Below are 13366 nucleotides of genomic sequence, written 5' to 3'. Positions count from 1 at the left end.
TCGTTTGAAAGTCAAAAAGTTCATATTTGAATACCTATAACGCTCTTGTTTTAATACTAATACTAATACAATCCTATTAGAACGCCAAACGACCATATCTGAACGCTTCATTAGCCCAAGGCGGTTATTCAAAATTGAAATTGAATGGGATAAAGATTCATTTTTGAATGATAATGTATAAGTTGTTCAAAAATGAGTGCTTGAGTTAAAATTTGATCGACATGACGGTAGTTTGTTCAAAAATAAATGCTCGTGACTGGTTTTGAACGCCTAAAACACCCCTTGTTCAAAATTGAATGTCTCTGGTTAAATGTGAACGCGTCAATAGAGGCTTGTTCAAAATTGAACGGTCGCTATCATTTTTGAATGCCAAAAGCACGCTTATTTTTTACAGTGTTATTAGTTCTCTAAGTTTTATCTTTCAAACAATGCATTATAAACTAAAAGAATCCCTCAAATTTAAAGGTACTTTAGCAACAATTAATCTTTTGGTCCGAAAACCAAAATTCAAACGCACTCACTGACCTACAAGAATCAGAAGAGATTGTTCAGAAAAATAATTAGAACACGCGACCAAGAAACACAATTTTCGGAATAAATACACATATCAAGATGAATAATAACTCTGTAAATTTACCCTAAAATTATGCTTGTAGACACATGATTTGGGTATGATCTGTGACATTGACGAAGAATAGCACTGATTTATAATTTGTAGCGCTTGCTTCGGAAAAATTGAAACAAGGAGCTATTGGGTAACCGCGAAGCTTAAATTTTTTGCCGCTACACAACATCAAAATCAGATCATTTATATTATACCAGAAGTGAGATGAGACCAGAAGTACTGAGCTAACCAAATTCTTCACTCGGCGAAAGTGAATATTCTTGATAACACTCGAACGGTTGGCCCTCTGGTAGCGGTTTCTGAATTTTCCCTCCAAAACGTGAGACGCTCGCGGTGGTAGACGGCCGAACTAGATTCAAGGAGCCGGGTCCGTGTTCCGCGGCTTTAGGTTGAGGGAAGGGGGTAGGAAATGTTTTTGGAACTCCACCAATTTTTTTCTCTCTAGTTTTAGCCCGTGGGAAGAGGCATAAAATCCTCAAATTTGTTCACTAGTGATAGGATCTACTATCAATGCTAGAGGCCTTCACTTCTAGTCTCATCTCACTTCTGATTATACTTAATTTATGATTTTGTGATATATATTTAAATTTTGTGATCAATATTTTGATGGCATGAACTGTTATTGATTTTGCATTTGTTGTTGATTTCTTAATGCAGTTTTTGATTTCGTTGCTTACTTAGATTTAATGATTTGAATTCTTATTTCATGATTTATTCTCTTAATTTTGACTTAACTTTCTTAAAATTCAATTCTTTTTTTTTTTTTCATTTTCTTTTTCCCGATCTTCGCACTTTGAGTGATGACTTCGTAGAATCTCAAAATGACCGACGCCTCACTAATAGCAAAAGTGGATGAGAGGAAAAGTATGAAAATGGCCAAAAGTCGCGAGTCATCAGAGTTTCGCCGTAGTTGACCGTTTTATTTTGCGTAGCTATACTGGGCCTGTTCACTCCCTTAAAATAGGTCTTGTGTATGTTGTGTTAATTCGCGGTTACGCGGTTACCGTCGTCTGCTATTGTGTATGCTAGAACTTCCTCGATGTTTGTATGTATTCAGTACAGAGTAGCTGGTAATGTTTTAAAAGGTATTTGAAGGTATAATATGGATTTTAGTAGGGTTATCGAAGCAATAGAAGAGCGCATAAAACTAGATACGTTTAAAACAAATCTCGGTAATTTAGCTATAGCGCAAGCAGCTTGCGTCCTGATGCGCGTGATCGAGTGGGCTATGGTTAAACCAAGGAGCATAAATGTCTGAACTACTTTCAGTCGCGAGTTTGCAAGTCCATCAGTCAGTAGTAAACTAAATAGTTATTGGCGAAACTTTGATGTCCGCGTTTTTTAACACAGGCTCTATGACCATTGTCATACTTTCCCTCTCATCCACATTTGCTAATAGCGACGGTTCTTAAAATTTAACATTGAATCGACTTGCACAGTTGAAATATTATGATGAGAATGTAAATTGCGTAACTGATGATGAAATATTCCAAGGTACTTCGTAAATCAGTCAGGCGGATGTAGTTTGCGACAGCCGCCGAGTCCTTCACCATCAATTCTTGCATCTTGAAAGGAAACCTTATTTTATCTAGCCATATTTGTAAACAACCACTTTCCCACAAGGCCATAATCCTATAATAAAACTGATTTTATATCACAAGCTTTCCCTTATTTGCACAGTAATTCACAGAAAATAAGAGTAGAAAACCTTATTTTATCTTGTCATAGTTGTAAGCAAACACCTCCCACAAGCTCATATCAAAAAGATTTTTACCTCACAAAAGATCCTAAATATGCCCTTAATCTACAAGAAGTAAGGGTAGAAGCAAGAGTACCGGGAGTCTGGATTTTCAACCCCAAGCTTGCACTTACACAGTAGAATATAATCAAAAACATAGAGAGCTCAGGAGTCAATGAGACTCATACTTACACCCTGTTAAACTGTCCTTGACAAGTGAAGTTCTTTTGAAATGCAATGGCTGTATTCAATCCAATAAGCGGTTTTCCTACTGCTCGAATTTTAGAAGGAGGGTACCCGTCCTTGAGTAATCTAAGCTCCATTCGAAGCCGAGAGTCAGCTGTGGTAATGCGTCTGGCGTAGATGTCCGCGTAATCCGTTGGTCTCCGTGGTCTAATCTCACTCACTCGACGAAAAATGTCACCATACGGTTTCGCAGGATGAATGTAATAATAATAGCGCAATTAGATTGACACGAATCCAAATTATTAAACTTTAAAATTCAGTTACCATTTTTGCAATGTCATTTATGACAGAATTATGTTCAGGAATGAAAATGTTCATGGTTCCCAATCTGAGAAGTGATGCTAAGTCGTCTAGAGAGTTTACACTCTGTTCGCTTGAGACGCTAGCTGAATCTTTAAGTGCATTTCCATAGTAAACAGTTAAGAGTGTGCAAGTCATTACCCATGAAATTATGATTAATGACGCCGGTTGTTTAATGTTCTGAATATCAACACCTGAAATTAATAACACGTTCTATATCGAAACAAAATTTGGTATTTTATAAATTTTGAAGTACTTTGTCTAGCCGCAATTCCAAAGACAAGCATAAAACCGTGAATTTTACTCTTTATTTCAGCACCCGAAAAAACAAAAATTAGCATCAAAACTAGAATTGCGCCTGCCATTACTGCTATCCAAACCTAAAAATAAAAATTAACTACATTTTCAATTAACGCGTTTACTAATGGTTGTTAGACTTACGTTAATTTGAAATGGGCCCAGAAAGAAAAGGGTCGGCTTAGTTGAAACATCTTTAACACCAACAAAGAAGTTCTAAGTGTCCTTGATATATGGTACACTGAAGTCAACTACGGACCTGCTTTCCTTAGTCACAGTAAGTGCTGACAATGCAAAATCGGCTTTCTACCAGAGAAAATTTAAAAACATTAAACATGTTAAATTTTTTTTTTCAATTACTTGCTTTTGAACTTATATATCCGACAGCACCAGTCCACGTATTGTTTGGTAACATTCTGCCATAATGGGGAAATTTCGTCTCATGAAGATCGTACCTGTTAAGTATATGCCTTCAAACACCCATATAACAGTGAACATTGAACATTGAAAGATAGACTGTAGTGCCTTCGCCCAGTTATTCTTTCTGTTTAAGGTTTAAAAATAGCCAAAATACTTTACGTAAAGTTTATGGTTTTGGCAAGGCTGTTTAAAAGATTTGCTTCAATTCCGCTGATAATTGGTTCACCGTTAGGTAATCGTCCACATACTTGAAAGTATTGGCTCTGAAGTAAAAAGAATACAATTTAACATTAATATTAATAAAATTATAATAAAGAAAAAAACCAATATTACCTCCATAAAAGTTAATTTAATTCTTCTTCCAGAACAACTAAATTCTTTCCTTTCGGTCATCATGAAAGTATTGAAATCTACTTGGGTTTAATTTCTATATCAATATAATACAAAATATTCCTAATTCAGGTGATATTGTTGTACGTATTCCTAACAGCGAACTTATAATAATGTTCAATATCTTCGTTGTAGCTAGTCATAGAACAGGAATGGCGTGCTAAAGTCACGTTTATTCGAGAGAGAACTAGGGCAAATCAATTTTAATTTTGAAAAGAAACATTTTCCACCCAAATATTGGAAACAAAGTTAACTCCAGAATATAGATTATCATAAAGCTTAGTGGACTTTCGCGAGAAACAAACAACACCCTTCACTTTCACGCGGCACATCACGAGCGAGAGAACCCAGGGAATATACAATCTTAACCATTAAAAGTTCGCCTATATCCACTGAGGAATACAAGACGTCATTAAAGTATTGAAATCTTTTTGAAGCATTGAAAATTTATTTTTTGGGGTTTAAATTCAATATCAATATCATACAAAATATTTTAAATTCCGACATTATTTTCGTACGTATTCCTAACCACAAACTAATAATAATGTTCAATATCTTTGTTATAGCTAGTCGTAGAACACGAATGGCGTGTAAAAGTGACATTTTCTCGAGAGAGAGAACTCGATAAAGTCAACCTTAATCGTGAACAGAAACTTTACCAGCCCAATAAATTGGAACAAAGTTAACTCTAGTATATAGATTATATATCATATATTCATAAAACTTAGTGGACTTTCGCGCAAACATAAATCACCCTTCACTTTCACGCGAAAAATAACGGTCGAGAGAACCGTGGGAACACAATACTAACCATTAAAACTTTTGCCTAGAAACACTGAGAAAGTCAAGACCATATAAATTCAGATATAAGTAACCCTTGCTAATCCAGATGTAATTAACCCTTATTAATTCTGATATAATTAACCCTTATTAATTCTGATATAATTAACACTTATTAATTCTGATATAATTAACCCTTATAAATTCTGATATAATTAACACTTATTAGTTCTGATATAATTAACCCTTATTAATTCTGATATAATTAACCCTTATTAATTCTGATATAATTAGCACTTATTAATTCTGATATACTTAACCCTTATTAATTCTGATATAATTAACCCTTATTAATTCTGATGTAATTAACCCTTTTACCCTTATTAATCTATAGAGTTTTAACTTTCAAAAAATGCATTATTAACTAAAAATAATCCCTCAAATTTAAAAGTACTTTAACCCCGATTGATTTTTTGATCCAAAAACCAAAATTCAAACACACTCAATGTCCTACAAGGAGCAAAAGAGCATGTCCAGAAAATTAGTTGAACGTGCGAGCCAGAAACACTATTTTCTGCAATTTACCCTAAAATTATGCTTGTAGAAACATGGTTTGGGTATGATCTATGACATTGACGAGGAAGAACAGTCACAATTTGTGGCGCTTGCTTCGGAAAATTTGAAACAAGGAACCATGGGGTATTCGCGAATCTTTACATTTTCCCAATTACACAAATTCAGATCAGAGCATTTATTTATTCGCGTTTAGATATTCTTGGTAATTTCCGACCGATAATACCGACACACATATGTTAGGACTCTTTTCAACTGAAGGTTTGCTACTATTTTCCTTGAGTTTATGTCTTCTAACGTTAGTAAAAGCAACTTATGTTTTCGTCAAAGCTTTTTGTGCAAGAAAGCTTCAAAATTTTAAGCCCTTAAAGGAAAGCTGAAACGGTTTCGGGAGAATTAATTACAACCATAAAGATAACCTTCCCGTTTAGTTTACAAGTTAAATAGTTTTCGAAACATTCTCTTCTGAAAATAATCGCTGGACTCTGATGATATAAGAACCAATGTAAAATTAGACAAAAGTTTTCTTGTGACGTTTTTTTCTTTCAAATGAAGGATCATTCTTGTAGTATTTTGCTAAATCATTATACCAATAGTATCTTGCGATGTTGTAGAGCAGTCACAACCAGAGACGCAAAATAACTTATGAAAAGTAGACCAAATGTGGTTTTTAAATCAATGAACCCGATGTATTTAACTTCCGTGGCCGAGACCATGTTCTTCATCTCTTCCATCTGGAAACATTAATTTTTCTTGCCACTTCTGCAGACAGCCACTTTCAGATAATGCTATAAATGATAACCTTCCCTTTTAGTTCACTATTTAAATAGTTTTCAAAACCTTCTCTTTTAAAAATAATCTCTGGACTTCTGATGAAATAAGAACCGATGTGAAATTTGACAAAGTTTTCTTCTGACTTTTATTTCTTTCAAATGAAGTTCAAAGCACTATACCAAATGTATCTTAGTTGCAGGGGTATCACGACCAGAGACGCAAAATGACTTGTAAAGAGTGGACCAAATGTGGTTTCTAAATCAATAAACCCGATGTAGCTTATTTCCGTTGCCGAATCCTTGTCCTTCTCTTGCATAGTCACAGGGGACAACAGCAAGCTGGATATTGTTTACGACTGCTGCCATATCATTGACTTGTGCTTTCATCATCACGGAAAACATTAGCTCTGATTAGCTCTTTTCTCCGTACTCGGTTAAAGCAACAATTCTAGTAAATCATGTTCAGTATTAAATCGCTTAAATTGTGCTATACAGTATATAGTTATGCAATAGCTCGTCTACGTCAATAACCAAATAAAGTTTAATCATTAGTAACGTTTCAAAGTCATCACGATTAACAAGGCAAAATAAATTATCAAGAGTAATATAAATGTGCTTTGTAGATCAGTTAATTGTATATAGTTCACAACTGTAGTGGAGTGCTTTTCGTTCAATTCTTGCCTTTTTACGGGAAACAAATATGTATCTTGCCACAACTGTAGACAACCGATTTCGAATAGAGCCGTGATTCTACCAACAAAAAGAGTAATATATCAAACGAGTCCGTAGTTCAATAACATAAGACCTCCGGAAACAAAAGCGATAAAGACCACGATAGTGACATCACTTTTGGTATCTCTTACTCACGGGATTTCCCCCCCCCCCGGGTTGCTTCTGGACTAGAATATTATAAACTCAACTTTCACTTACACCCAGTTAAATGATGCTTGACAAGTGAAATTCCTTCGAAATCCAATGGCTGTGCTTAAAGCCATGATTGGCTCATTCACTGCACGAATTTTAGACGGTGGATATCCATCGTTAAGTAATCGAACCTTCATTTTAATCGAACAGTCTAATGTGGTTATGTGTCTGGCATAGATATCAGCGTGATCAGTTGCTCGCTTTGATCTAATCTCACTTGCTCGACGAAAGATATCTCCATGTGGTGTCGGAGGCTGCGTGAATTAAAAGCGATCCACATTGAAGTATTTCTCATTGAAATTAACACTAATTATCAGAGCACCTACCATTTTTGCAACATATTCTAAGGTAGCAGTGTTTTCTGGGATGAACACTTTCATTTTTCCCAATCTAAGAACTGAGGCAAAATCGTCCAGGGTATTAATTTTAGATTCAGCTTGAACACTCGTGGAGGCTTTTAGCGCATTTCCATAGAAAATATTCAAAATCGTACAGGTGATCAGCAATAAGATTATCCCTATTGAAGCTGGTTGTTTAATATTATTCACATTAACACCTGAAATTATTGAAATTTTTTCTCATCTTATTCTAAGGGAGCGGTATTTGTGGGTAAGCTGTAAACTAACGATAAAGAAAACTCCGGCCACAACAACTACTACGGCTCGGGTCAAACTAAGAGCCTATCGTATACTACGATGTGGCTAAAAAACAAGTGCATTTTTTAGTGGAATGTAGTCTCTTGTACTGAGGAAAAATGGTTATAATGATAAAAATTGTTTTTCCACTTTCATTGTTGATAAATATATTTGATTGTGGGAAGTGTATTTAATAATATTTCGAACCGGGAACACGACACATTCATATACAAACGACGTACATTTCAGTTCAGCATTGCCTAAATAGAACCTTTCATTTTAAAGTCTCTCCTCGGAGACTAAAGGAACGTAAATAACAATTTGTTTCCCAAACGACCTGGAAGCCGATCTTGTTATCAACCGTTTTGATGTCCATGTTTTCTATTTCACACAAACAACACTTTCATGGTCACCCGAGGTCTCAATTCTAATATTAACGTCACACACAGGATAGATATGAATATTTTCAAAATGAAAAAATACCTTGTTTCACAGCAATGCCATAAACGACCATAAAACTGCTCAATTTCAAGGGCGACTTATGACGAATGGTAAAGCATATGCACAATAGAATGAAAATCGTAATTTCACAAGTTACTTCTACTAGCCAAACCTAAAATATAAAAAATAAGGTAGTCATGAAGTAAATTCATGCATACATTAACTTTAAATGGACTCAGGAATAAGACTTCTGATCTAGTTCGGTTTTCAACACCCACGAAAAATATCAACGTGTCGTGAATATAAGGGACACTGAAATCAATTACAGTTCTTCTTCCCCGAGTAACGGAAAGTGCAGAAAGGCCGAAATCGACTTTCTACGAGAGACTTGTATGTTATTAGAGTGTTACTTTACTAAATTTTTATACAGTTACTTACTTCAGAAGCCAGACGTCCAACAACTCCAGTCCAAGATTTATTTGGCAACATTTTCCCATACTGACCAGACTCAGTCTCGTGAAGATCGTACCTATGAAAATATTCATTTCATACCTTAAACATCTGACGTCTAATAATTGACAGAAACATCTTACGTAAAGTTAAGTGTGCTGGCGAGACTGTTTAAAAGATTTGATTCGATTCCATTTAGAATTGGGTCACCGTTAGGTAATCGGTTAATAACTTGAAGGTAAAGAGTCTAATATAAAATAAAATTTCCTTACGTAAGGACTCGTCGAACTGAAGCAATTTTGGTTACTATACCTGCATAAAAGTTAGTTTGAGTCTTAGCCCTGAACAAGTGCAGTCCTTCATTTCCGTCTTATATAAATGCATTAAAATAGGTGTAGTTGGCAAAAAAAGTCATATTGGGTGGAACTTGATTTAGAGCAATATGCAACCGAACCATGACAAAACAAATGCAATATACCTCAAATAGTCGGGCAGAAAATCGGGAACATAATATTTAATTTGCCGCATCAGTTATTTCATGGTAAATATAAAATGTACGACATAGTGGCTCCACCTGTAAGACGCGAAACTATTTGCTTCTACGCGAATGTTTGGCCCTGTTAGAGATGTGAAATTACCGTAATTTTTAAAAACGGTAATTTACCGATTGAAATTTAGGGAACACAAAAATTACCGTTCAGTCGGTAATTTATATTTCCCTGTACTTGCAATCCATTACTTTAAACAACGAAACAACGTTTAATTGTGAGCACTATCTTGACTGCTTTACACGTATTTGCGGCTTTTGCTACCAAGACGGCAGCCGTGGCCTTCTAATCTGATCTCTAACTAAAAATCTATTAAAAGACTAATTTCTAGTGCAACTTTGTAAGTACTGGCTAGCGAGTAGCGCCTAGTGAGTCATTTTGAAAGTAAAAACAGAAATAATTGATCGTTTAAGTGTAAAATGAAGTTTTAAGGCGTAATAAAAAGGTTTGGTAATTTACCACGGTAATTTACTGCCGTAATTTACCGGTAAATTACCATTGTTAAATTACGGTAAGATATAAAACGGTAATTTACGCGGTATTTGGTAAATTACCGGTAATTTACGGACGGAAAATTACCGACTCACATCTCTAGAACTTCCAGTTTTCAACCTTTTATTGCGTAATTAAAGTTTTTAACATATTAAAGTGGATTATTAAATCTGGGCAATTTAAACGCTGGCTCATGACAGAATTAATTCCCCAAATGCAAGAAAATTGCCAATTACTCAAGTCAGTTCCACTACACAAATCTGAAACATTAAAAAAAATTCATAAAGTTAGTCGTGAAGTAAATTTTCACTTACATTCCCACACTATGGGTTAACTCTGATACGTCAGTGAGTTGCCCCTCGACGCGCTAAAGTGCTATAATGATTAGCTGTATCCCTTAAGAGTGAGTAGCCTCGTGATAGCCTGAAATCAATCTTAATTTCTTCAGTTAACTATTACCACATCCCAATGAATCTAATCATTTCTTCAATCTCTTTTCAAATTAAGGAGCAATTTATCATGTATACAATGTAAAATTTTGTATATATTCATGGACCGGATGGAATACAAAATCACGATTTGGTTGAAACCAGGAATACAGATTTATTCTTCATGGAATTTTCAAGAGGCTAGATACCCCATACTAATATCTGATTGACTGTAAGGGGAAGGGGTTTAAATCTTTCTAAAACTGCCCGCTCCTCCATCCACGCGTTTCAGAATGAGTTCTGCTACGTCATGGAGTTATTAAAAGGTTTTTTATATTTCAAAACATTAACTCGGAGGCTTTAGGACCGTCGACTCTCTTCATCCGCTATTCGGTTTACACTGATTAAATTATGACCCTCAATGTTTTGCAGAAATTAAATGGGGGGGGAGGGCATCTATGAAATTCATCATCTTATAGATTATTTCCAAGACCTTTCATTAATTGTGCAAATCAAAATCCAATATGATGTTGTATATCCAATATGATGTTGTATGTCCAATATTTAAAACAGCTACTATCCACTTTCGAAGTCTGGCTCGTAACTATTGCTGGTGATGGCTGTTCAGAGTTTTTTCATTGCATCAGGGTAAATTCAAACCTAAATGAAGTTGGGAAACCAAAATATTAGCTCTCTGAGTGGAGACCTGCTTTTCACCTGAATATGCAGCTATAAAATGTGTCAAAATTAACAAAATTATTTATTCAAGCCTTATTAAGAGCTCTAAGTCTAATGACAACTTGATTTGCTTGTAAAAACTATGCTTTCGTTACAACTACACATATTCTTAGTTATCCATAGAGATAAATTATCTCTAAAATGATAATTACATGCTCCAATGTATGGAAGCATTTGCAAAGATGTCTGGCGACTTAACTGCGGTCATAACTCTTGATTCTATTAAAGTACAAATATTTTTCATTTAAATGTGTATTTAACTTTAGGCTCACTCTGAACCGTTAAAAGACCTTTTCACAGAGGACACGAAACAACATCAAATTTAATCCTATTTATCCGAGGCACAGGCTAGGATAAATAGGATTAAATTTGATTATGTCCGAACCGATGTAACATCAATAGAAGGAAGGAAATTAAAGATTGCCTTTGAATGCGCTTAGAAACGTTTTGATTACTCTATGTATAAATGTATTAAAGCAAAATTAAATTGTCAACACATCATTTGAAATACATACATAGAAAGATTTTCTAATTCTATAGTCACCGAAATCAACAACTAAATAACCCTGAAAACTAGAAACTAACCTTCAAATCCTGTTTTAAGTTTGTTCAAGAAGCAACTGCAAGAAACAGTGTTTATAATTAGCTTCAGTTTTGTTTACACTTAATTTCGGAAGCGTTTTGAATTGCTTTAAACCGGTTTATCATGTAAGTGTGAACATTTACATTTTTTTTTGTAAATTAGGATACCAAAATATAAGGAAAAATTCATTTGGAAAGATCTTAAAACTGTGTTTATTACGTTCCCAGTAGTTACGTGGATTTCGCAGAAAATAGAGAAGAATTTTGAAAGCAAAAGGGAAAAGCAAGTATATACTTTGCTTGTGGCCCTGTAAGTAGCAGGTAAATCAGTCAGGCTGATATGGTTTACGACAGCTTCCAAGTCCTTCACCCTCAATTCTTGTTTCTTCACAGCAAAATTTATTTTATCTAGCCTTATTTGTAAACAACCACTTTTCCACAAGGTCATAATGCTATCATAAAAAGAATTTTACACTACAAACGTTAATTTTAAATTATCGTAATTCTCAGAAAGTTAGGGCAAAAGCTCCATACGAAGCCAAGAGTCGGCTGTGGTAATGGGTAACAGCGATGCTTCACTTTTTCCCAACCACAAATATTCAAAATCAGAGCATTAGGATACTCATGGTAATTTCCGATCCATAATACAAATACAAATATGTTTGCTACTATTAGTATTTTCTCAAGTTATCTTGGGGAGAAGCGTCTTGCTCGAACTTTAAACTAGCTACGATCAGTTAAATCCCGGCCGTTCACGAAAAAGTCTAGCGTTAAAGAAAAGAGGACATGCTAAAAAGAACGGAAGTTTCTGCAGGATCAGATTCTTAGTCCTACTAAACTAGCTAATACTATTCATTTCATTGTGTATTCAACATTCGACTCACTTCTGAGTCCTAACCGTTAATACCTCTACAGAGAGTACTTGAAACGACGCCAATTTTAGTTTGAGTCTTAGCTCTGAATAAGTACAATCCTTCATTGCCGCTCTTATATGTAAATGAATAGAAATTTTTCGCTTCCCAAATGGCAAAAGTTAGGCCTTATATCTATCTTCACAAGAATGGCGAAAAATAGTCATATTGATTGGTGACCCTTAGGTGTTTCCTCATGCTTGTGAAACGAAGATAAAACAATAAGCGAGAACCGCAATATTTTTATAACTTTCGAATTATAACTCGGAAAATAAACTCTAATTTACTAATCAATTATCTCGTGCTAAAAGAACAAGCTACAATATACTCGACAGACAATCAGAGTATTGTGTACTGTACTAAATAATTTTTGCACAGTCAAACGAAAGGGCATTTTCCCATTTTCATTAGCTTAAGTAGCATAAAAACAATAAATAGATATTTTACGATTGCGGTAATGCTAAATTTCTTAAGAAGGATTTGTAACCACGTTATAAATCGGCTTATACGTGAAGAGGGGGCTTTGCGAGTTTGAGAAGCTTCGAAAATCACACTAATCGTTGGCGTTTATACCTATTGGCTCTGTCTTTCCAGGGGTCTATGAACGTTTTGACAAAAATTAGTTGGGGCAGAAATCATGTTTTACTCTATTTATGTCATACTTATTGTTGTTTTTGACTTAGGCTTATGTTATTGGTTTTTGACGAAAAACGAAAACACACTTTATATTCTAATATAACCAGAATGGTTATATCCCATTAATTTTCGTGAATAAAATAAATTCATTCGATAAATATAAAATAAATTCAATCAATAAATATAAAACAAATTCAATCCACAAATATAAAACAAATTCAATCAATAAATATAAAATTAATTTTATCAATAAATATAAAATTAATTTTATCAATAAATATAAAATTAATTTTATCAATAAATATAAAATTAATTTTATCAATAAATATAAAATTAATTTTATCAATAAATATAAAATTAATTTTATCAATAAATATAAAATAAATTCAATCAATAAATATAAAACAAATTCAATCAATAAATATAAAACAAATTCAAT

General features: G+C 34.2%; 2 protein-coding genes across 2 annotated transcripts; both read right to left on the bottom strand.

Moving 5' to 3' along the window:
- Window positions 1-2881: 2881 nt before the first annotated feature.
- On the bottom strand, window positions 2882-4068 carry LOC149690074 (glutamate receptor ionotropic, delta-1-like). Its single transcript, XM_089869618.1, has 5 exons — window positions 3960-4068; window positions 3786-3889; window positions 3351-3661; window positions 3166-3289; window positions 2882-3103 (listed from the first exon to the last, which is right to left on the bottom strand). Exons 1-3 carry the CDS (start codon window positions 4020-4022, stop codon window positions 3559-3561), a joined length of 270 nt encoding a protein of 89 aa, XP_089725744.1. The 5' UTR covers window positions 4023-4068; the 3' UTR covers window positions 2882-3103; window positions 3166-3289; window positions 3351-3558.
- Window positions 4069-6690: 2622 nt separating this feature from the next.
- On the bottom strand, window positions 6691-9152 carry LOC149690073 (glutamate receptor ionotropic, delta-1-like). Its single transcript, XM_089870466.1, has 9 exons — window positions 9071-9152; window positions 8905-8961; window positions 8736-8839; window positions 8581-8671; window positions 8361-8519; window positions 8185-8314; window positions 7393-7622; window positions 7073-7320; window positions 6691-6892 (listed from the first exon to the last, which is right to left on the bottom strand). The coding sequence occupies exons 2-9, from the start codon at window positions 8953-8955 to the stop codon at window positions 6691-6693; spliced, it is 1215 nt and encodes a 404-aa protein (XP_089726592.1). The 5' UTR covers window positions 8956-8961; window positions 9071-9152.
- Window positions 9153-13366: the final 4214 nt, after the last annotated feature.

The sequence above is a fragment of the Phalangium opilio genome, unplaced genomic scaffold, assembly GCF_054372755.1.
Source record: "Phalangium opilio isolate 3A_F unplaced genomic scaffold, DU_Popi_V2 ptg000031l_1, whole genome shotgun sequence".
In the NCBI taxonomy this organism is placed as follows: Eukaryota; Metazoa; Arthropoda; class Arachnida; order Opiliones; family Phalangiidae; genus Phalangium; species Phalangium opilio.
The sequence above is the reverse complement of the archived record's forward strand: the minus strand, read 5'-3'. Positions and strand labels throughout refer to the sequence as shown.